General features: G+C 39.1%; 1 protein-coding gene across 1 annotated transcript; it reads right to left on the bottom strand.

The window, feature by feature from the left end:
* Nucleotides 1-1,242: 1,242 nt before the first annotated feature.
* Nucleotides 1,243-25,021, bottom strand: LOC128029256 (alpha-2-macroglobulin). The gene is made up of 34 exons (XM_052616915.1): nt 24,857-25,021; nt 24,176-24,374; nt 23,911-24,067; nt 10,753-10,805; nt 10,591-10,611; nt 10,231-10,396; nt 10,027-10,111; nt 9,774-9,888; nt 9,557-9,677; nt 9,329-9,438; nt 9,066-9,236; nt 8,747-8,980; nt 8,421-8,633; nt 8,197-8,346; nt 7,889-8,014; nt 7,668-7,749; nt 7,118-7,256; nt 6,704-6,929; nt 6,509-6,635; nt 6,313-6,434; nt 6,163-6,214; nt 5,670-5,753; nt 5,372-5,548; nt 5,141-5,216; nt 4,810-4,966; nt 4,572-4,646; nt 4,327-4,489; nt 4,023-4,219; nt 3,729-3,941; nt 3,503-3,621; nt 2,646-2,727; nt 2,480-2,563; nt 2,281-2,386; nt 1,243-2,166 (listed from the first exon to the last, which is right to left on the bottom strand). Exons 3-34 carry the CDS (start codon nt 24,032-24,034, stop codon nt 2,126-2,128), a joined length of 4,011 nt encoding a protein of 1,336 aa, XP_052472875.1. The 5' UTR covers nt 24,035-24,067; nt 24,176-24,374; nt 24,857-25,021; the 3' UTR covers nt 1,243-2,125.
* Nucleotides 25,022-25,837: the final 816 nt, after the last annotated feature.

The following is a 25,837-nucleotide window of genomic DNA, read 5'->3' as shown; positions in this document are numbered from 1 at the left end:
GAAAGATTTTATTCTCAAGAGAAAATAAAACCGAGGAAAGCTCTGCAGAACAGTCTCTCGAGTCTGTGTCGGTTCTCTATTTTATACAGTGCTTCTGAAGGCGTGCCCATGTTCAATACATTTCATACTTATGGTTCTGTTTATCAACTCTTTTACCTGTTATGGCTGTCTACAGCTTGCTTTTCGGATGTAGAATTTATTTTATGTGAAACGAGGAGGCCTAATAATATATTTTGTCTTATGTCAAAACAGGACATGCAACTTTACTATATGCTGTATTTTGGTAATGTCTGCACCAAGGAGGTCTGATCATATATTTCGTCTAATGTCCAAATAGGGTGTGCAGCTGCACCATATATTATACCCCTGCACTCTCTTCACATTCCATTCTCATGCAGGCCTCTAAATACAGTCAAATGCATGATTATAACAGTAGAATAACTTGATACATAAATGGCTAGATTCACATTGATTATGCCTGATTAGTTTACATATTGACCAATAAAAATCTTCCACAATGACTGGTGTAATTACATCCTCCAATGGTCTGGGATATTTTACGTATTTGCTACAAGACCTTCTTAGTGCTCTAGGTGAATACCCAGTCATCCTTCCTGATAGCATGGTGTGATTGAATTGTCCCCATAGCGTCTCAGTCTAACGACTAACGACGCAGTATGAGTGTAGTATCAAAAGGAAACGTACTCTGTTACTAACCATAGGCTCGCGCGACAGGGGCCATTGGTTAGTTTTTATAAAACTCCACAAACCAATGGTCATGTAGTTTCATTGCATGATTGAAAAAGGCTTCAGAAATCAGAGAAAAATGACTTTTCCCGGTAGTGTCTCAGCCTAACGGCTTACAAGGCGTTACCAGTGTAGCATCTAAGGGAACCGAGGTTATAGTAACCAAGTAAGATTAGCTCCAACTCTGATCAAACTCACCTACCTGAGATTTTCTAATGATCCTGAAGACATTGATTAGCATGCTCAGGTGTGTTTGATTAGGGTTAGAGCTAAACTCTACAGGAAAATGGATCTCCTGGGCCAGATTTGAGGATCCCTGCCCTTTGGTCTCATGAACTTAGGGCAGGGACAAATTTGTGCAGGTGCCATTGTAAGTCCATAAAAGATTGCAAGTGAACATGTGTTCCATTTGGGACAGGGCCTTAATCTGGCATAAAGGATCCAAGAATGAAAATGACCCCATTAATTTAAATGAATGAAAGGCAATCAGCAATATGCATTCACAAACAACTTTTTATTTGAATGTTTCGATATGTGTTGGCATAAATGATTTTATTTAAATGTTGCATTTATACAACATGGCACTGAGTTGTTAGAAAATGTGTGGTGACATCATTGCTTAATGACGTCAGGAACCGATGAACTTTTTGAACCAGTTCAATGAGACTAACTGTCCGAAAAGAAGAGGTTTGGGGAAAAGAATAGGAATTTGCAACACTAGGAGCAATATGGCAGTGGATAACAGGCTTATCAGATTAAGGTACTGGATCAATGGTGTTGCTGAGCCTGAAGACGGAGGACAACAGAGGAAGGTCGGAGAGGATTCGTCAGTTAAGTTTCTACAGGTAAATAGTCATAGGTAGATGATGGGAATTGTAATGCTTGACTATCATTGAGCTTGTGACCGTGACCCAGGAAAAGCACAAGGTTTAACATTCTTTATCATATATTCTTGTGTTCTTCTGTTGTTTTCCTTATTACTTGACAGTGATGGGATGTGTAAAGTTTCTATGGAAGGAAGCCCATTTCCAACACTGAATAAAAATAAAAAAGGTAAATCCGATTTTTTTTTTAAATCTAACAATTATGACCTTTTTTCCTTCTCAGAACTGTGATGTAACTGAGCTATTGTGAATCAATGAATTCAGCATTAATTTTTTCAACACTTTTATGAAACACATGTTGTGATTTGATAAGCCAAGATATAAAAAGACATGACCATAAAGTCAGATTTAGGGTTGTGTTCAAATTTGTGTTGATGGAATGAAAATAATGGTGCCCAGGATAAAGAATAAACATCATAATATTAAATATTTGAGTGTTTAAACATCTTTTTTCCAAGCTGAACTAGGAGCTGATGTGCTTCAGATCTGCCGCTTCATTGACAGTGGAAGGAGTATTCAGTCTCTGACTGATCACCTGAAGAAAAAGAAGAATGTTAACATTTATACAACAAGGGAAACTTGCAAATGGAGAAAAAAAAAATCTACATTACATGATAAAAACATTCAACACTGGCATATAAAATCTTACTTGTTTGGTAGTAATCATACACTTTCACCACAGCTGGCTTGAGATTCTTCACTGGAAGAACCTGTTTCATTTGTATTTGGTAACTCATTGGAATATTTTTTGGGATCTGTGGGAGGAAACAGTCTCCTCAGTCATGACATTATGGATAAAATGTTTATGAATTGACCTACATAAAATATGAACGTTGCTGTTCTCTCACCTCTTTCAAATACACAATGACATGATCATCTTTAGCATCGACCCGCTCCACAAGTGTTGCATACCCTGCAGAAGAAGTTCTGAGCTGTGTGGAAGAAGTGCTGGTTAATCTTTAAATACTGACCTCTATATATTTTACAAATTTGTGATGAAACACTCAAATTCACCATTGATGTATCAGCTGTGAATCCAGACAAGAGTTTAAGATCCACAATGACCATGTTAGTACTTTTCTGTAGACCATCATATCTGGAAAAAGCAAATGGAAAGGAGCGTTTCTTAAATGCCTCATATAATAACTAAATGAATAGTGAAAATTATGCTTATATATATATATATATATATATATATATATATATTAGGCTGCCCTCTAATAGCGGACTAATCATTAGTCAACTTGACAACTGCTCTTGACTAGTTAACACTTTTTTGTATGTGAATGCTGTTTTAAATATTATGACAAGTTTAGTACAAAGCTTTGTTTACAAAAGAAATAAGGTTAGCAATTAAATGTTAAATCACAACCATGGAAACATTTGGATTCACGCCAAATGAGAGAGGTACATGAGACCATACATTAAAGCCATTTTTCAGCTTTGAATTGCTTTTGCGATCTGGTCACACTATTGTCTACAAATTGAACAATATTCCATGAGTTACTCCAGAGTTATGATTTATAGCTTTAATGTCTTGTATATGTGGAAAACAACATTTTCTCTTCACATCTTTCACAACAATTGTTATTTGCTTTCGTACATTGGTAGAAGACATGTAGATAATAGACAAGAGATAGTTTCTGTCCTGTCAAACATTAAATTAATTTTAACAGGTGCGATTAGTTGACAATTGCTTAAATGAACGACTAGTAGTCAACTAGGAAAATCTTTAGCTGATGGCAGCCTTCATATATATATATATATATATATATATATATATATATATATATATATATATATATATATATATATATATATATATATATATATATATATTATTTACACACATGGAAAGTATGTGTTCTTACTTGACAGTGAATTTCAAGATGAATTTTTGTCCCAATGTTTTGCAGTCTCCCTCAATCTTAGCATCAATGCTCAATGTTTTATTTTCAGTAGGAGTGGGAATGTTGTAGAACTGAGCCACCTGAGAAAGACAACACAAACAAAAACACATTTATAATCCATCTCACAGCAAAAGAACCACAAAATGCTAAGAGGAAGTGGATCAGTGAAGCTGAACACACTACAGACCTGCACAGACACACAGGTTGAGCCCTTGACTTCAATGCTGTATTTGGCTGGAACGTTCTGCAGCTGCCTCTCCTGATACAGTAACTTGTTGTCCTGATTGATATCAAAGAGGTGAGTGTCTCCTGCTGACTGTACAGTCACTGTGCTGAAGCCGTCAGAGCTGAACACTTTAGTGGCGTACAAAGACAGAGCCTGAAGAGCCACCACTGTGTCCTGAGAAATAAATGTGTTCAGTAATGTGACATTCACCTGTTATTCAGCAATCACGTGTCTGATTTGAGAAGTTTGAGTCACCTGTGTGGAGGAGAATCCTCCATAGGCATTCTGCTGCTTCACGAGCCAGCTGACAATCCTGTTAGCAAAGCCCAGATCAGCTGTAGTGAGTGAATCTGCAGAGAGAACAGCTAGCAGCACATATGAGCTGATCTCCACTGCCAGAGAGTCATCAGAGTCATCAGCAGATGCAGACTGAGACCAGTGGAGATGAGACCCTTTAGGACACATGGACAAAAGAGACAACAGTAACTCAATGAGCATGACAAAAACAATAGTGCAGTCATAAAAGATAACAGAAAGTCACTGGAAACAGATGTCTTACCCTCTGAAATAGCAACATCCTCCAGTTTCTTAAAAAGCTGCAGTCGAGTGTCTGTGTCTCTAGCCAGACTGAAAGTGTACGCGAGCAGAGCAGTGGTGTAAGTGCTTTTGACATTCTCAATGACGGACCTCAAGCAAGACAAACCTTTAGTGACGACAGGATCCTGAGACAAAAATCAGAGAAACAGCTGATGTGAGTTTCATTTTTCTATGAGTCTATAGTGTGTTTCCTGTAGATGAACTTACTGTGACTGGAGTTTCCAGTTCAAGTAATGATGCAGTAATGTAGGCAGTCATGGTCACATTATCATTCACTCCACCCTGAAATGAAGGAGAAATAGAAATAAATAAAAAAAGTAACACACTCAAAACTGTTAGAGGAAAGTTAATCTACATGCTAAATGTTAATATTAACATTAAAGCTTAAATATATATTAAAAAAATACATTTACACTTTTACAGGTAGATAGATAGAGAGACAGACCTTCATTCTGTTGTGGAACAGTCTTCCCTGTTGAATAAAACAGCCGTCTGAATCCCGTCTGCTTATTAACCATTGCTTTGCACTCTGAATAATTTGTGGATCAATAAATATGTATTTCTGTGCTTTGCCAAAAGACCTCAGGACAAAAGCAGTCAACCTGGTGGTTTGGAAGATTTACTTTAAAAATTAAATCAGATGTTTAAATGAAAAATAAAAAAAATCTCTCAAAACAAATTATTTGAACAGATATAATTTTTCTTTTTTTTGTTTTTACTATGTTATTTAGATTACTAACAAAACTTACTTAACAAAAGAGTGTAAAAATATTTACCATGTATTTCCAACACCATGTCCAAATGTGCTGTATGCACCATCATAATGCTTGTAGTTCAGTTGTCTCTGGTATCCTGTTTAGTGTAATAATGGTTCACTTTAACAGTTTGTTCGGGGTGACACAATGTGTCTGACTATTCAGCTTAAATGAATGACATTCAGGTGTGTTGAAAAATGAGCAGTTTGTTATCAGTCTCAGTGTTTTCTTGACATGATTGGTTTCTCTCACCGTTCTTAAGGAAGCCGGTGGCTCTCTCTCGGATGGCTGAAGTGAGCTGCTCCGTGTTTTCCAGATACTGCAGAATGTAAATATTGGGAGAAAGAATAGCCATGTTTTGTTCTCCACAGCCGTACGGCATCCGTAATAATCCGTTAAGATTTCTCAATGCACGACCCAATATGTCTCCTACAAACCAAACACAAATATAACAAAAAATTGTTCCAAACAAAAATCTTCATTTTCTGATTGAATATGTACTAATTTCTGTACTCATTTACTAATTTCTGCTTGTGTATGTAAATGTTACCAATGACTGAAACAGAGGATCTGGCTGATCCCTCTATCACATCTTTAGGAAGAGTCAGATTCACTTCCTCTGAGAGACTGTCACCTGTGAACCAGAGAGACAGAAACACACATCAATGATCAGCACAGTAATGCTATAAAAGAACATTCTAAAGTCATCTGTGAAGTCCCATTAATAATAAAAAAGATCACAGGCAGAAATTTCGATTCAAGCACATTGTAAAAAGAAGAAAAAAATAGACAAGTTTGCAATTTGGCACAACTAGTTGTCATATGAAAGGTTATATTATCATAAAGTTTGTGTTTAGAAATTATTAGTCTAATTAGTCTTTACAGAACAAACATAACAAAAAATGACATTAATCTAAATTCTTTGAGCAACTTTTGGGGAGTTTAAAACTTGCTTTGGACCCCTAAAAATTAAACACAAGCCAAAGGATTCCACCATTATCGGTGCTTATAGACCAAAATATATTAAATATTTGCAGACAAACCCTTTGGACAGAGTAACCAGCTGTAGGTCTCTGTCTTTTCAGTTCCTTCAGCCTGCAGCATAAAACAATTACATTAGCACATCAAACTGAAGTAAGCAGCTTTAGGATCATGGATAAATGATGTCTGAGAGCCGTTTGACGAGTGCTGACCTGCACAAGCAGACTTCGTGTGACTGTGTCAATGCGTCCTCTCTCTGGCACGCTCACAATCTCATTGTCACACACGGTCTGGGACGCCTCTGCCTCTGCACTGACTGTAATATTCATGATTCCTACAACACAAGACATGTACGTGAAGATATAAGACACAAACACTGAGAAACAATGATTCAGATGGGAAACTCACCAAGAACAGAAGGAGTGAGGATCCATTTAAAGGTTTTTCTTCCATTAGCACACAGACAGGATGAATCCTGATCATCGGCGGAGGCTTTGAGAGTGTAGTCTGATGAAGGAGCTGGAGTCACTTTAACCTGTCAATCAAACACATGATTAGTGGCATATTTGATGTGATTGGATGGGACTGGGTCTGAAGTCTCACCATGATGCACTTAGAAAGATAGTTGAAGACTGTGGCCTTCAGCTCAAAGATCTCCCCGCGGATGATGGAGTAAGGCAGAGAGAGCTCCAGGAAGAAGGGCTGGAAAACTGTCAGCTGAGCAGGAGGAGCCAGACCCAGACCTTCGGAGGACAGACAGAAAGCCTCCGTCTCCCAAGAGGTGATGGTGTCAGGAACCGTGACAGGAACCTGAGCTGATCCAGAGTCCCTGTTGTGGAATTACAACAAAAGGTCTATTTGATTCTGACTCTGCCTTTAAGCATACATTTTTTCTGTTATATATAACATTCAGCACAGAAAAAAAACACTTTTTTTTGTCATCTTGACGAGGGAATATGATGTATTAAAGATATGTTTCAAATATGATGTCAAATGTACTGATTATGTTTTACAGACCCCACTTCAGCAAGTTCCCAGATCCATGTTTCTGGAAAAACTGTCCGAATCGTCACTTCTGGGGAATCTGGACGAAAATGACCGCCGCCTAGTGAAGACATTACTGCCACTGACATTGCAATAGGATGATGATACATCTCTGAAAAAAAGTGTTATTTATAGTAAATGTGGAAATATGTGCATTGACACATCCAAATGATCATGTTGTGAGTAAAACAGCGAATGGAAGACAGATCATCATTATAATACAAAGCTTTTTTTTATATACAAATTCATTTTAGGGTTTCTTGGCACAGTGTTTTACTTCCAGTTCATTTTGATTAGTAATTGTAGTTTTTAGGGCTGGCAAAGTTTTTTTTTTTCAAAAATAATAACGATTTAAAATAAAAAAATTGAAAAACGAATTACCCCAGAAAATGTTTGCCTTTTCCGACTACACCACTCTAGTTGTAGATGTGAATTTCAAATTGAATATATTTTATGTATGAAATACATTTCAAAACAAACACCAAACATATTACAGTATAAATTATAATAATGGTACATGTACCAATACCATAAATCAGGCCTCTGTATGACAGACACTGAGGGACTCGCACAGCCAAATTTGTTGCCATCTTCAATCCGACTCTCTGTCAAACGGTAATAAAATTGCACAATTAATTGTCAAAAAAGGGGTTTTTATGGATTTACTTATGAATAAACAGAATATACCGAATCAATATATCCCAGTCATTATTTACTGCACTGTCACTCATGTAATACACCTACCTTTAAAGATTCATAGGTGTTGTCTGTTGGCAGAGCTCGACGGGGTCTCACATGCAGACACTCTCGCTCATCTTCAAGACTGTAAGGATAATCTGACACCGATTGCACTGGCAGCAGGTTGAAGATCTGTGATGAGACCACATTCACACTGATTTCTAAAATTTTAACACTAAATAATTCATATATACCCCGCCCCCTTTCACGAATAAAGTGGGAAATAATGAAGATGAATGTTCAATCTCCTGAGATCGGGATGTCATCATAAATACTGATGGATCACAGTTTCTGAGGATGGTCTGTTCTCACACCTTTTCAGTATTCAGACGTTTTCCGGACTCCATGATCAGGACGCTCTGATCTACAGCACTGAGGCCACACAGTGAACCAGGCTGAGCTGAGAGCTGGAGAGTGCTTTTCTCTCCAGGAACTGCTTTAGCAGGAGAAAACTGTAGCGAAACCTGTAATGAGAGTAAATATATTTTATTTTAGGACTGAGCCAGAAATACATCTCAATACATATCTCAATACATACCTTGTTACTGAAACATTTTTCAACATCAAATGTTGTGCTATGAGCAGCCACATTTTCACTGGGCAGAACACAGTAGGCCAGAATCTGCACTGCAGGAGCCAGATCTGCACCAACAGACAGTTTGAACGACACTGTGCCACTTGCTGCTCCATTAGAAGACTTCACTTCAACCTTCTCAGATCCATGATGAACGATGACTCCTCTGGACAAGACCTGAAATAGACAGATGACACTTCCATGACAAACTGACCAGTGCAGCCAGTTAATGCTGTTAACAAACAATGAAGGCATCAGTGGACTAATGTACATTCTGCACATGTTCTCACCATATAGACAATGTCAGTTTTGAAGTCTTCAGCAGTCTCTCCAATAAAAAAATACTTGATGGTCGTTGTCAACTCAGCATCACACTTTAATGGTTGCTCAATATTCTCTATAATCAGTGCACTTAATGTTGGGGTGTATGGAGTGGCAGGCTGGAAAAGCTGAACAGTTTTTCTATCCATAGAGATGTAAGGTGTTTTGTAACTATCATAACGAAGCTCTGGATACACACTTGCCTGAAAAACACACAACAACAATTACTCAAGCAACTGAACTCTTCAGCGAACATAAAAAAGAACTAGGTTAATAAAGTGATAATACTATCAGATTAATATCCCATTCAGGAAGACTGGATGTATTAAGAGAGAAGCTGGCGAAACCATCGCTGTCTGTTGTGAGATTTAGGAGCAGATTTGAGGACCAAGTTTCACCCTCAAAAAGATAAACCACTTTGTTTTGAATTGGTGCATCTTTGAAATTTGAGAGTTTGATCTGTTGAAAAGAAGAGATTTAAGGAACAAATGATGGAATAATTATGCACAAATCAGTGTTATTAAATTGAGACAAACTGATTTTAGACCTACTTTTCCTTCAATAACTGATCCATGTTCATATGTTTTGGGCAGGTCAGTGAGTGTAACTTTGCCAATTTCATAAGTGACGGACACAGATTTATATTTTTTCATGGTGATCTCTGTAAATTGTTAAAAGAGCAAATTATTATTTATTCAAACAAAATAAAAATAAAACATGAAAAAAATGAAAATCAAGAAATGTAGGTAACAGGGATCTGACCAAATCCAACAACTCACCTGTTCCTTCTTCTGTAACCATTGCTTCAACTTCAAGAGAATTCTCCAGATTATAGTTTAGTGTGGAGTTGAAAAAGACTGATGCATCTAAGGTATGGGTGGCACAGCCTGTCTTTTTTATCTAATGGTAGTAAATGAACAAACATTAAAGAGTAGTTTACTTGGCTAAAGAGAAGACATATGTACCATTACTTTATTTGCATTTTAACTCACATACCTCAGTGGTTTCCTCTAAACATACTGGATTGCTATCGATGGTAAGAAAATAGGTCAGAAAGTTACGGCACACTTTCACCCATGATTTACCAGGTACAGGCTGCCCATAAGTGTATCTGTGAAAAAGGTACAAGCAACAGATATACAGCCCAGGGCTGAGTTAAGAAACTAATATATTAGGTTGGGGGTTATAGTAAGTAAAAATGGAAGAAAACACTGCTCTCTTAATGCAGGAAATAAAATAGACCACTCACTTTCCGCAAACCTCAATTAACAGTTCGTCTTCATCAACACTGACTTCATCTGGGCTTTGTACAGTAACTTCAAACTTAGGCAAAACTAGGCAGAAAGGCAGAAATTAGACTTATTAGTAATCAAATTAGAAATGAATATACAAAGATATCACTCATAAAAGTAATCGCACACAATATTATAAATCGTTTGTTTTTATGACTTACCATATTTTTTCACCTCAAAATCATGTGAGATCATCCTTTCACCAATATAAACCCTGAGTCTGTACACACCTTGACGAGCCTCTGGGTTTAATTCATAAGAACGCTGCAAAATCCACCTTGATGAAGAAACATTTGTCCACTGACCAATTCTGTTATTCTGACTGTCCTGTTTAATCGCAAAGACACAGTTCAGATATTTAGCTCAAGTCAGCTACACATATCCTCACCATTAATAAATTAATGTAGCCTATAATTACTGAAAATACAATAACTGCAATTTTAACAGAATTTCAGCAGCGTTAACAGGATTTCAAAAGTGTACTTGTTATGACTGTACAGAAGAAGGATTTGTGTTCTTACCTCAAGCACGATTGAACCATACTGCAAAAGAGCAAATAATAATAATTCAATGACTAAGGATATTAAAATGATTTAGCTGGAAATGTGTTGTTTATTAATAATGCATTCAACAATGCAAAAGAAAATGAGGGAGATAAAAATTCAAGACAAAACACATCTGACCTGCTGATCAAGTGGTGCAAATTTTGTATCCACGGTAACAACTCTGAAGTTCACTATGAAAACAGAAATGTGTATTATAAACTCTGCTTTTAACGTGTTAATCTTTTATGTAGTCCGACCGTCATTATAGCATAAAAATAAACCAGAACTATTTAACAAATAGGCCTACTTACTGAGAAGAATCAAATTTAAGAGCACATAAGGCTGGAGGACATGCAAGAATCTATTTGCATCAGTTGTAACCACATTAGTGATAGTCACTAAAGTAATATCAAAGATGACTACGTAAATGAAACTGTAAAGTCTTATCACATTAGACGACAAGAGTTCAGTGGAGGAGAAAGTTCATCATTTAGATCTAAATAACTAAGAGGGACTGGATCTAAATCCTTCAGATGACAGACAGCTCATATTGTCAAGGGAAACAGGCTGGATTCAGTTGCGGATTACACTTTATTAACTTTATTATCTTTATTAACCCTCTTGAGTCTAAGGGTATTTTTGGGGCCTGGAGAAGTTTTGTCATGCCCTGACATTTGTGCTTTTTTTCAGTTTCTTATAAATATCTAAATAGGTAAAGTCTAATCTCACTGTAATCAGAACAAACTGGGCTATAATAATAATAATTGTGAAATGCATGAATGTGCATTGTATTTTTGAGAAAAAAAAATGTTATGCGTGGTTAGTGAAAAACTAAAAATGTTAAATCAATTGAATAAGGCAAAAAAAACATAAAGAACATTGGTTTCTGGGACTTTTGAGAACTGTAGCTTGTAGCCTAGAATTTTTCTTTCTAAATTATTTATTTTATTTATTTAAAGAAACAGAGACAGCGTACAATAAACATTAACCTCAAAGGGAGAGATGCATAGTACCAGGTTTTAGCTCAAGAGCTAATTTTCACCCGTAGTCCCTGGGCAGGCTGATGTTAAAGGGGGGGGGGGGGGGGGGGGGGTGAAATGCTATTTCATGCATACTGAGTTTTTTACACTGTTAAAGAGTTGGTTTCCCATGCTAAACATGGACAAAGTTTCAAAAACTAAGTTGTACGTTTGAAGGAGTATTTTTGTTCCCAAAATACTCCTTCCGGTTTGTCACAAGTTTCGGAAAGTTTTTTTCGAGTATGGCTCTGTGTGACGTTAGATGGAGCGGAATTTCCTTATATGGGTCCTAAGGCACTTCTGCCGGAAGAGCGAGCGCTCCCGTATAGCGAGGCTGAGCAGCCATTCACTGATCAGAGCGATTCACTGATCAGAGCGAGAGCGTCGCGAAAAGTCACAAAAGAAGTGTGTTTTTGGTTGCCAGGGCAAGACAACCCTGCACAGATTACCAAAAAAAAAAAAACAGCATTAAGGGACCAGTGGACGGAGTTTATTCTTACAGAGCATCAACGGAGTTTTGCAAGTGTTTTTGTTTGTTCCCTGCATTTCGAAGATGCCCAGTTTGACGACGGATTTGCGTATTGTTTATTTCTTAAGGATGATGCAGTCCCAAGGAAAAAGGGTCACGATCGTGTGTTGGAACCGCAGGCGGTGAGTAAAACTGCTTCAAATATCTCTGCCTCCTTGTTAGTGCGTCCCCTCCCATGCCAGAGACCCGGGTTCGAGCCCCGCTCGGAGCAAGACGTTGCTGCTGCTGCTCTCGTTCAGTTTCAGCCTCTGGATCTGATTCTGGATCATAAATAAACGGCTGAATCTGACTGCAAGCCATGGTTTGTTTTGGATGATGGGTTTTCCCTCACGGTAATGTCACAGCTTCCACATCCTCTCAACGCAAAAGCCTATTTGCGCTCGTGATTCTTTAGCTCCGCCCACACGTCACGCCTCCAGCCAGTTGTGTTTTTCCGGGAAAAATCGGTACAGACTATCTTTCTCTTATGAATATAATAAAACTAAAGACTTTTTGGATTTATGAAGGATGCAGTACTACTCTATATGTACTCAAGATTAACAGGATATTGAGTGAAAATGAGCATTTCACCCCCCTTTAAGCTACAATATATAAACATACATGAGTAATAAGATTTACACTTGCCAAAAAAATAAATAAAATAAAAATTGTACAAAAGTTCATGTTCACACCTTTCATATACTTAGACCTTAGAACACACACTTACACACATACACATATCTGATCACATTTCGGGACAAATTTGATTTGATAAAAGCCATTTCTTTGCTTGGCGTGTGAAGGTGTAAAAATTTGTGCTTTTTTTTCAGCTCTGTAGGCAACATATTCCACTGACGAGCGGCCACACAAGAAAAAGCAGAGTTTCCAAATACTGTCCTGCGTTTCGGGATCCTGCATTCACCTCGCACTGTAGATCTTGTGGCTCGAGCTGTTATTTCAGAGCCCAAAGATATGAATTATTTTAGTGGAGGAGCAGCGTTGTCATGAAGTATCTTATACATCAAACACAGATTGGTGTGAATTATCAGATTTTCAAAGCTGAGAAACTGGTATTTTACAAGAATATGACAGTGATGGAATCGTCTGCTTTTCTTATCGTGAATCTTTAGAGCGCTTTTATATAATGACTCAAGTGGCTTGAGTGCAGTTTTAGTAGCCTGTGACCAACTTGTCATACAATATCGAAAATGAGGAACAATCATGGCATTTAGATAGGCCCCTGAGGCCTCGATTGTAAAGGAATTTCGAATGTATCTGAACTGTGCCATATTAAATTTTATTGTTTTTGTTAACTTTTTTATATGCTTTTTAAAGCCTAAATTTGGTTCCAATATGACACCTAAATATTTTACCTGTTCTTGATTTAAAATGATTTGTCCATCAATTAAAATATTAGGGTAAATTTGTATTTTAAACGATTTGTGAAAAACATAGAAACAGTCTTATCTAAATTTAGAGTGAGGCATGAGTTTTTCAGCCACAAAGAAACTTTCTTCATCTCTTTAGTCAGTTTGTGAGCGACTTCTTCAGCAGTTTTACCATGTGCATATAGCACCGTATCGTCAGCATACATAATAATTTTACTCTTACACAAAATGGAACCTTGTGGCATGCTACAAGGTCTTAATGGTGATTTTTTATTGTAAACCGCAACACATTGTTGTCTGTCATTAAGGTAAGATTGAATCCATGTTATTGTATTTGTATTAAGAGAAAAATCAGATAGTTTGCTAATGAGAATCTGATGATTAACTGTATTGAAGGCCTTTTTCAAGTCCAGAAAGACCGCCCCTACCACACCTCCACCATCAAGACTGGATTTGATGTCTTCTAGCAGGTAGCAGCACGCAGACTCTGTGGAGTATCTTTTCCTGAACCGAAACTGGCAAGGATGTAATGCATCAGTGTGGTTAAGATGCTCTACTAGCTGTTCTGCCACCACCTTCTCAAAGATCTTGCAGATGGCTGGTAGAATGCTAATAGGTCTATAGTTTGAGACACAGAGCTTGTCTTCTGACTTGAAAATCGGCTTGACTACTGCTTTTTTTGCGCCAAAGGAAATTTGTTTTCATTTATGGATTGATTCACAGCTATTGTTAGTGGAGAAGTTAAAATAGTTTTGTGTTCTTTTAAAAGTGATGTATCAAGTCCGAATATATCCTTTGCTTTACTATTTTTTAAATCTGACATTATTTTGAAAATTTTGTCTTCATCTATATTCTGCAACCTAAAGTAAGATGCACTACCATCCCCATGATCATCTCTGCAGCAGTTCACTTCAGGGAAAGTCTCCGCCAGGTCTAATACAGAATCCAAGAAATAATCTTTGTAGTGTTTAGCTAAAATAGAGCTCTCATTTTGAACAATTCCATTGATTTTGAGCTGTAAATGCTCCTGATTTATTTTTTGCCTTCCCAATAGTTTGCCCATGCTTCTCCACAGATTTTTACAATTACCATTGGCCTCTTTGATTAAGTTAAGGAAAAAATTTGCTTTTGCTTTTCAAAGCAGCATGGTAACTTTATTTCTAAGAGATTTATAAATATAATAATCAGTGGTTAATTTAGATTTAAGAGAAACCTTGAGAGCTTTATCTCTCTGTTTCATTGTATCCCAAAGGAATTCATCAAACCACGGGAGACTCTTTTTCTGTGATTTTCTATGTTTGAGCTGTGTATGTTTATCAACTTTATTCTTTATAGCAGTTATAATATTGTTAAATGTATGTACCCAGCTATCAATTTAAATGTCAATTTCATTTAAATCATTTTTAAGGTGTTCTTGATTTCTTTTAGGAATATGAGTAATTTTGCATTGTTTATTTGAATGTTCTTTGTTCATGTTTCTTGATTTATTTAATTTCCTGGATATTAGAACAAAATTATGATCGGATAGTCCAGTTATTAGGTTGTATGTTTTAACTATCCTGTCTGGTTTATTGGTGAATATTAAATCTATCAAAGTTTGAGACTTTTTTGTTATTCTAGTAGGCTTTTTTGTGTCATTTGTATTGAGTTTGCAATATCTTTTAGGTGTTTCCTCTTGCCTTTATCAAGCCAATTTACGTTGAGGTCACCCATGAGCAATATTTCCTTTCGTTCATATGTTTTTAAAATTTTTGTTAAACCAGTATAGAAATCACTTGTTGCATTTGGTGGTCTATAAACACAAAGTACAATAAATGACATTTGAGGCGATAGTTTGATTGTAACACCAACACACTCTATAGTTTGATCTGGAATGTCTATTTGGTGACTGTCAATACTGTCTTTTACGTAAATCAAAACCCCGCCCCCTTTCCCCTTTCCCCTGTCCAGTCTGTATACTTTATATCCCGGAATCATAAATGCCGATACAGGAGTTGTAGCTGTAATCCAAGTTTTAAGACACAGGTAATGTAGATTTGATCCCAACAGTAGATGTTCCAACTGTTCAGTTTTAGACATTACGCTACGTATGTTGATATGTCCTCCGAATATTCCTTTCAGCTTTGTCAATGGGTTCCATAGGACCGATGCATGGTTTACGGTCCGAAATAGTTTAATCTGGCTTTGTTTAGAGACAACTATAGTCTGCATAGCGTTTAATTTACCACTTTCATTTGCTGGCTTAAACGCGTGTAGTGACATACATTTACCTTGTTGCAGTGTGTTGATAAACGTAGATGCACGTGGGTGCGCACTGTTAGCAATGTTACCTGATATCATCTGCGCTGTATTTAAAGCATGCGGGGTGTGAGTCAGAGTGCTCTCCGCCACCTGCAGTGGTTGTTGTAGATCCATCGGCCCTGGATTCACTTGAATATCCCCGCATAAAAGTAGAATAATGCAGAGAAAAGTTGTACGACCCCGGTAGACTGTTGTTGGAGCCATACTCCGTGCCCTCGACTTGAGTTGCTTATTTGGAGCATTCGCACGCCCATCAACAAGAACTTTGGAGAAGATGACATACTGGCTCCATGAGTCGAGGGGTGTAGCAGGCCTAGCTGTACTACTTGCTTGTGAGATTGATCATTCAATGGCAGCAGTCCAACTCCCACACATTTGCATAGTGATGATCGTCGTCAAGTAGAGCGATGCAATAAGCACATTTAACGCCTTGGCTTTGATTGGCTTTAATGGCCAATATATCCAGGTTTTTGGGACAGATCTTAGATCGGGCGGTTTTTCAGATGTCTTTAGAAAAAGAAGAGCATCAGCATCAGCACCTGCCAAGCTGCTACCTGCTGCCGCCATTTTAGTAAAAAAAAATCTTATGTGAATTATGTGAAAATCATCTTGTTTACTCACTTACAGAAAACAATATATTTATTTACATTTTCTAAGACACTTTTTGTTGTTAAAAATCATATGCGAGTAGGCGTCAACTATCATGAATATCATTGTGATTTACACCTGAGAAGACAAAGGCCTGCATAATGAGCTGCATAATGAGCCTTTAAGTCAGCTTCTGTCACTGAGAGGGAAGAGTTACAAGAAAGAATGTGAGGACAAAATAAATGTATATAATTTTATGTTTGTAGTTTATTTAGAATATATTTAATTATCCCAAAACATAATTTAATATCCACTTGGAGGAGCAGTTAAACTGTTTATTAGGAACAATCAAAGCTGACTTTCAAAAAAATATTTTGCATCATTACTCCAGTCACACAATCCTTCAGAAATCCTTTTAACAATCTTATTTTCTACAAAAAACACGTATTGTTATTATTATTATCATTATTATTATTATTAATGTTGAAAAGAACTGAGAATATTTTTCAGGTTTTTACGTGTTTAAATGAAGATCAACGCAGACAAAGGCTGCAGACAGCACACCTTGTTAGTGATCTTTATTTTACAAGTGCACAAAGTTTTGTTGTTATGTCTGAATACAAAAAAGTAGACCCTTTACAGATTTGATTGATGTATTGCTCTTATCTGTACGATTAAAACTGAAAGTGTAATTTGAGTTCTTTTCGGGGTTATCAGGAGAAAATGACTCATAACGCGTTTACGCGTTAATAGACTCCAGAGGGTTAAGCAGAAGAGACAGAGCAGATAAATGAGTGTTCCACAGTCAGTTCGCATGGATGAGGAATGCCGTCACCCGATCAAGATAGGAAGAGGGCAGCGGCGACTGACATTAGCCATAACAACGGCCGGAGAGGTGAGACCGGTGGGTCGGATTGCTAAACTGAGCGACTGCTTGCTCGACAGCCGAGAGTGGGGTAATGATGAGAGCTCGAAGACTTCTTAGGAAACTGCGTTCACGTGAAAGGAGGTAAAGGTTAACAGATACGAGCACTGGAGCCTGATGACAAGACATGACACGACACGACACAACACAACAAGGTGAGTACACTGACAAACTAGAAGATCTGAGCTATTGGTACGAGTAACAACAGTCTGACAACAGACAGAGAAACACAGGGAACTATAAAGGGAAGATATTTAGAGGTAATGTGGACCAGGTGGCAAACAACCTTGATTACAAGCAGAAAAACAAGGAGGGCTGGGAATCAACCCTTGGCGAGCTGTCAAATCATCCAAATTCACAATACTCACACACAAAAAACTCCAAAAAACCACAAACTCAAAAGGCAGGTGATTAGCCCAGAGACCAGACAGTACCCCCCCTCCCAGGAGTGCCGCCCGGCGCTCCAGGAAGGGGCCTACCTCGTCGCTGATGGAAGTCCTCGATCAACAAGTGGTTCATAATGTTCCGGGATGGCACCCAGCACCTCTCCTCTGGACCATAACCCTACCAGTCCACAAGATACTGAAACCCCCTGCCACGGCGCCATCCTCCTGACTTTCTCCCAGGTGCGACAGCAGTGCTAGACGAAAGCCAGGGTGGATGGAATCACTTCATCGGGTTCCTGTGATGGGAACAGAGATGGGTTATAACCAACAGCACACTCAAAGGGAGACATACTTGAAGCGGCCAAAGGAAGGGTGTTATGAGCATATTCTACCCAGGAGAGCTTTTGGCACTTAAATTGTTGGATGTCAGAGAGCGGAGCATTCTTCCTAGATCCTGGTTGGCACGCTAGCACAGCCCATTGGTCTGGGGATGGAAACTTGAAGACAGACTCGCAGAGGCCCCAATCTGTCTCCAAAATTCCCTCCAGAACCGGGAGACGAACTGGGGGATCCCTATCTGAAACCACATCCACCGGCAATCCATGGAGATGGAAGACGTGATCCACAACCAGTTGCGCAGTCTCCTGGGTAGAGGGCAGTTTGGTCAGGGGAATGAAATGAACTGCTTTGGAAAAGCGATCCACCATTGTGAGAATCACAGTGTTACCCTTCGACGGGGGAGCCCAGAAACAAAATCAAGGGCAATGTGTGACCAAGGGTGGGAAGGGATAGGGACAGGATTGAGCAGACCATCAGGAAGGTGATTCACATGCTTACACTGGGCACATGTGGTGCAAGCCAAAATGAACTGTCTAACATCAGTGGCCATAGCAGGCCACCAGAAGCATTGTCGGATGGCAAACAATGTTCTCCGAATACCTGGATGGCAGACCAACCTGGATGCGAGACCCCACTGAAGGACCTCAGAGCGCAGCTCAGCCGGCACCGGCAACCTGCCCGCCGGGCACTCTCCCGGCACTTGCACCCTCGACCGGCCTCCTCAACTGACCACCACCCTTCAGGAAGGATGCCTTCGGCCGCAAGCTCCCCCTCTTGGGCCCGAACAGACGAGAGAGAGCATCGGGTTTGACATTATTTGAATCCCGGCAGGTAGGAGAGGGTGAAGTTGAATCTGGCAAAGAAGAGCGCCCAGCAAGCTCAGTGTCTTGGCCGAACGGATGTATTCAAGGTTCTTGTGATCCGTCCAAACCAAGAAGGGCAGCGCCAACCCCTCCAACCAGTGACGCCAGTCACCCAAGGCCAATCTCACCGCCAACAGCTCTCTATTGCCAATATCATAGTTACGTTCTGCAGGACTGAGACGACGAGAAAAGAATACACTTGGGTGCACCATCCCATCACGGAGGGAATGCTGAGATAGAACTGTGCCAAACCCCAACGTCCAAAGCATCAACCTCGACAATGAACTGGGCCTTAGGATCTGGAACCAACAGAATTGGTGCAGAGACAAAACAGGACTTTAAAAATGTCAAAGGCTACCTGAGCCTCCTGGTTCCATCTGAAGGACACCTTGGTGGAGGTTAAGGCCGTAAGCAGTGCAGCGATCTGACCAAAATTCCCGATGTATCGCCGGTAAAAGTTGGCAAAACCCAGGAAACGCTGCAGAGCCTTACAGGAATCAGGGACCGGCCACTGGGTGATTGCTTCTATCTTAGTGGGATCAGGTTTAATCCCACTCGTAGAGATGATGTGGCCAAGGAACTCAGTGTGACTCAGTGTGGAATTCGCACTCTGCCTTGACAAACAACTGGTTTTCTAACAACCGCTGGAGGACCCATCTGATGCGCTGGAGGCAGTGGTGGACGAAGTACACAAATCTTTTTAATAATCCTACTGCTGAAAATACTTGGGATTTTTTTTCCAAAATAACCACTATATGGAGTCAAGGTATATTTTTGTTGTTGATATGGACTACGTTGACGAGAGTAATGTTCACTGTGAAGTTTACACTGTGATTTACCTGAGAGAAAGCAGAGTTGACCATCTGATTTTCACCAGTTAAAAAAAAAGTATTTTAAAGTTTGTTGTTTTACAGAACATCACAGTTACATATGACATGATAATAAGGCCTGAAGTTAGGAAGAACATTTTAAGGAAAATATAATTATATTTTTATAATGATTTTTTCCTTCTTAAATCTTGTCTGTGGTGTAAAAACACCCCTGGCCAAACAGGGTGCATATCTTCCCCTCTTTGATAATTACTGTAGTTACCATGTTCTGAACATCACATCCTTACTTTTGTCACTACATGTAATCTATATGTATATATATAGGTGGTTGAATAAAAATATTTGGACATTATAAAAATTACCTCTAGTTAGCACCAGCAAGCTTGTTAGCTAGACAGTTAGCATCAGCTAACAATATTTACTTATTTTCAGTATGGTTATGAATAAACATTCATGTCTGTCTACTCATCTAGTTAATCCAAACAATATAACGTTACTGTTGATAAACAATATAAAAATAGACGTCACATAGGACATGGTAGCATTTTAATAAAACTGTTAATATTACAGCAGCGGGGAATTTGAACATGCACAAGTTATTTTATTTAATCTCTGTTAGTTTAATGGTTTTTTTATTTATTTATTTTTTACCTTAAACACAGAGACACTGATTGATGTGTCTGCATCGTCTGCACTCGAGCATTTCAGTGGGCTTAAACAGATCAATCTTTACAGCGGATTTAGTTCCCAAACAACTGACAATTTTGACCTAAATATGATTTTCAGTTACAATAATTAATCCTAAATTTCGACATTAATAACTTACTTTTAGCAACATCAGCTGCACGCACGCTCACTTGATTTCCCGGTTCTTACTTCTGTAGACTCGCACTAAATGGTTCATTTGAATCAGTGAGTGGTCGACTCCAGAACAGCTGCAATTGGATAATTCTAATTCGTAAACGAATCGTTTGGTGCGATTTGCGATCCAATTTAAAAGATTATTTTGAAAAGACTCAGTTTGTTCATGATGAATCAGACACCGCTTCTGCGTGTCAGAGCACGTGATATATTATAGGGAGTAACGATATGTTTTATGAAATGTAGTGAAGTTAAAAGTAAGATCTTATGCTTTGGAATGTAGTGTAGTAAAAGTAAAAGTTACTCAAAATAAAACTACTCCAGTAAAAGTACAGATACTTGAAAAATTTACTTAAGTACAGTAACGAAGTAAAGCTACTCCGTTACTGTCCACCACTGGCTGGGTGTGTAATTGGAAAGAGGGGGAGAAAATCAAGATATCATCCAAATACACAAAGACAAATTGATTAATCATGTCACCCAACACACTGTTGACGAGTCCCTGGAAAACGGCTGGAGCTGGTAAGGCCAAACAGAAGAACCAAATACTCGTATATACTTGTCCGTGGCCTATCTTTCAGGACACGAAAGGCAATATAGGCGACCCTTAGGCAATGGCACAGTCGTAAGGGCGATGCAGAGGTAGCGAGATGGCCCGGGCATAACCGAAGACTACCCGAAGAGCATAGTACTCCGCTGGGACACAAGTCAGTTCAGAGGAATCTGCCTGTGAAATACAAGAAACAGAGACAGGAGGAAAAGCAGCACCCAAACACGACACATGACAAGACTGACTCCAGGCTAAAACTGAATTACTAACCCAGTCAATGTGAGGGTTGTGCTTATGCAACCACGGATGTCCCAGTATTAGTGGAGCCTTAGGGGAATCGATAATATACAGTTCAATCTGCTCACAATGGTTGCCAGCGATGTGAAGGCTAACACTGGGCGTGACATGGGTGATGGTGGTAAGGGGACTGCCCGCTAATGACCATTCTGACACGGGAATAGCCAGAGGAATAAGCAGAATGTTCCAACTGTGAGCAGAAGCAGCATCAAGGAAGTTCCCCTCAGCCCCCGAATCCACAAGGGCGAGACCAGCGTGTGAACCCCCCTGAAAGGAGAGTTGAAACGGCAGAAGAGTGACTGCTGCTGGAGAGCTTGAACCGTGAAAAGTGGCTTTTAACGGGCAATGAAAGGGATAGTGGCCTCCCTTGCCACAATATAGACACACCCCCAAAGACAAACGCTCCTGCTTCTGTTGCGGCGTAAGCCGGAGACGACCCAGTTGCATGGGTTCCTCTTCCGAGAGCTCAAGGCTGGTTGCACTGGCCGAAGAGGACTCCAAGTGGCGCCACGGAGCGGCGGGGGCTGAGACGTCCCTCCACACGGAGTGCAAGAGTTATCAGGTTATCTAGCTCCCGCGGAAACTCTATGGCAGCAGGTTTGTCGGCAATGGCAACCCCTCGAGAAAACATGGACGCAGCGCACTCTCATTCCTGCCACACGCCACGGAACTGGAACTGTATGGCATAATCTGTGACTGAGTTCTTCCTCTTTGGCAGCCGCGAAAACTGAGCCATGCCTCATCACCCTGAGCTGAGCGATCAAACAACTTGGCCATCTCTTGACTGAAATCTGCAAAGGTGGCACAACAAGGAGCCCGCGATCTACACATGGCGATTCCCCATTCGCGGCCACGCGCCGAAAGAAGTGTGAGGACATAAGCCACCTTGGCCCCTTCATTTGCGTAACTTCGGGCCGCAGAGAAAACACCAGCGGTACAATGGGAGAGAAAGGCTTGACAGGCATTTGGATCGCCATCATTGACCGGCGGATTGTTGGCATGTGGTTCGGGATCCTGGGACATACATGGGCAAAGAACGGAACCCCGGCTCGTCGCCTCCCGCTGAAGGCTCTTCACCCGTGTGAGGAACTCAGTGACTCGAGCATTAAGAGCATCCACATCTTGTGCAGTGGTCTTGAGCAAGAGGTGGCATGCTGACCCAATAAAACTCCCTGCTGTACGAGAGCCGAGCGAAGTGGATCAGATCCCACTGAATCCATGCTCTGGTCAGAGTGTTCTGTCAAGGGAAATAGGCTGGATTCAGTAGCGGATTACACAGCGCCTTTATTAAGCAGAAGAGACAGAGCAGATAAATGATCGTTCCACAGTCAGCTCGCACGGATGAGGAATGCTGTCACCCGATCGAGACAGAAAGAGGGCAGCGGCGACTGATATCAGCCGTAACTAAGGCTGGACAGGTGAACCCGGTGGGTCGGATCACTAAACTGAGACCAGGGTAATGATGAGAGCTGGAGGACTTCTTAGAAAACCGAGTTCACGTGAAAGGAGGTAGAGGTTAACAGCTACGAGCACTGGAGCCTGATGACAAGACACGACATGACTACAGTAGGTGAGTACCACAACCACAAACCCAACCACAAACCCAAAAGGCAGGTGATTAGCCCAGAGACCCGACACATATCTGTGGCTCTGTAAGTTACGGATTCCACACATAAAAACCAAAAACACATGCTACACATGCGTATGTGCAGCACAAAGCTGCACTGTATGCCGTGACAACTAGTCTTTCAATTCGGTAGCGTTCACCCTGAAGGACTTAATTGAAAAAGTGAGTTTAGTTGTAGAATGCGGTTCTCACTCACATAAATAATCGAATGTAGGCTATGTGTGAACTTAACCGTATTAAGGACTCAAATATACAGTATAGTACTGACAAATTCTGCAGTAATGTGATTGCGCCTTTGAGCCAAACCTGTGACTTAAGCTGGCTGTTTTTCGTTTATATGTGTTTTTTTGCTGTCATTTTACAAAAAAAAATTTGACACTTTGCCCCATTGATCCATTAGAATCAGGTATTTCAGACAGCTATGAAAGATGTTTTGCATGTCCAAGTATCTCTATATCCTATAAAAAGAGAAAATATAGTGATTTATATCATCATGTTTCGGTAATTACATGATTTAGGCTGAATATAGGTTTAGATGAGGGGATTTCTTTGGCCATTCTTGTGTTAAAGCAGTTAGCAGTGAACCCTTCGTCCTTATCTGCTCCGGTTTTCTGTTTACAAATCCAGTGAACTGTTTACTTAATTACCATCTGTTGGTTTTTGCAACTTTACCCATGTTTGATCTATGATTCTATCAGTTCATTTCATGATAACATGCTTTATTTATATGTGCTATCAGCTGTGATCAGGGTTTAGATGTCAATGACACCGGCATTATTTACTGAGGTTTACCTTTGAAACATTCACAGCTCACCTGTCTGTCCTGGATTATAGATGGGTTTATCAGTCTGGATAAAGGTCAGAGGATTGTAAGGCTTAAACATGACTTTTCTCTCTTCAGTCATCTTGAAAGCATCTCCGTGAAGTTCTACCTTCATTCTCTGCACTGATTCTGCTTCTACAAGAGGAGCCTGATGAGAAGAAATATGCTGTATTCACAACCTCTGCAAACGTTATCAAAAATAAAAAATAAAAAAAACCCTAGATGCAATATGACACAAACTATAAATATTCATTACAATATGCTAATGACAGATCCTGAAGTTAAAGCAGTTGTGAAACTCTTCCTCAGCTTTCTCCTGTAGCAGTAAAGTGCTATTTTCACCATGAACCAGATAAATGTTCATGACAAGACTTTCATTGGGCTTGAGAAGACTTGCACACAGTTTGGCCTCAGATCCAGACTCGATAACTGCAGGAAACGTGACCATGAAATATCTATTGAAAGATAATAATTACACAATATTGCGCAAGGCATTAGATACAAACATTCCTTATACATGCTTTAACTTGTCTGTCAAACAGCAAACATTTCTCTTGCAGCCAAGATAAGTTTAATAAATACAGGATAAATCACAACTTAACCTGCACAATGATTAGGTATTCTAATCATTTATCAGACCTAGAAAAAAATATATATATTCTAGTTGTCCCTCAAAAGTACAGTGGCATCAAAAAAATTTCAATTTCCATTTTAAAAGATTTTAATGCTCAAGATAAATATTTAAGTATTTGCACTATTTAAATGTTTATTATTATCTTTTGAATATTCTGTTCTCGTTATACAAAACGGCCACCAAATACTCATGTCAGTTCTAATAAAAAATAAAAAATATTTAAATTTTAAAAATATTAAGATCTTGCTATTAAAACAGAATATCTTCCTACAGTATATTTAACAGAAATCATTAAAAACTTACGGCCCTGATGTTTGTCCATTCACACAGACAATGAGGAAAGAGACCTGAAGGAGCCATTTCCAACAGCGGCTAACATTCAGATCCATGATGACCAGTGACCGTGAGATTAACTGGACTGTCTCTTATAAACGGACTCTCGTTCTAAAGGAGGTCCTTTAAAAAAAGTTGTATTGATCATCTGATTAATGATTCAACCATGTAAGCAATGCAGTTTGAAAAACTTGTGATAATGTGCATTGGTTGGTTTGTCCAAACATTAATTTGTAACAATGAGTTAAATAAAGAACAAGCATCAAAATATTACAAGCAATCTCAGGTAAAGAGATACAGAAGCTGTACTCTTGCACAAAATAAACATAAAAAAAACACATTCAGTTATTTATGAATGTCCATCACAATCTAATTCTGAGTTGAACAATTTAAATTTTGAATATTGGAATGTCCAAGCATGTAAACGTGTTTTTTTCTTTTCTTTTTTTTTTTTTTTTGCAGTTAAAAATTAAAAGAGATGTTGAAGCATTATATTCTTAAGTCAATGGCATGCAAGAACTCAACTGAAATCTTTAAAGTGCAAAGTAAGTGTACACATGTGATCTTCTGAAAACATACTTAGTACAAGGAAGTCTACAGTCAAGAATACAATACTAATGTTGAAAGTGCTGAGTTGTCAGTAACCATTTTCTTTTGGATGAAACGGAAAAGAACCAAGAGTATGTAATCTTCTAATTGTTGATGGGATGGAGTTCCATACCCTTGCAGCTTTGACTGAAAATACAGACTGACTGAATTTACATCTTTTGAGAGGAATAATACAGTCCCCTCTTTCCCCACACCATGTAGATCGGTGAGCAGTTGTTCTAATATTCACTGTTTAAGTTGTCAAGTCAGGCTGTGTATAGTCTTAAACAGTAGACAAGTACATAATTGATCAAGTTATCCCAGCTTAGCAAATTATATATTTTTTATATGGAACAATGATGA

Source organism: Carassius gibelio, chromosome A15 (genome assembly GCF_023724105.1).
Source record: "Carassius gibelio isolate Cgi1373 ecotype wild population from Czech Republic chromosome A15, carGib1.2-hapl.c, whole genome shotgun sequence".
NCBI classification, from domain to species: domain Eukaryota; kingdom Metazoa; phylum Chordata; class Actinopteri; order Cypriniformes; family Cyprinidae; genus Carassius; species Carassius gibelio.
The sequence above is the reverse complement of the archived record's forward strand: the minus strand, read 5'-3'. Positions and strand labels throughout refer to the sequence as shown.

Excerpts from the sequence above, each read along its gene's own strand:
- LOC128029256 (XM_052616915.1), bottom strand. The coding sequence starts at position 24,034 with ATGAAGGTAGAACTTCACGGAGATGCTTTCAAGATGACTGAAGAGAGA. Across the intron at positions 4,647-4,809 it reads TGTTCCACAACAGAATGAAG|GGTGGAGTGAATGATAATGT; the intron begins GTCTGTCTCTCT and ends CCTTCATTTCAG. Across the intron at positions 2,564-2,645 it reads TCACAGCTGATACATCAATG|CTCAGAACTTCTTCTGCAGG; the intron begins GTGAATTTGAGT and ends TCTTCCACACAG.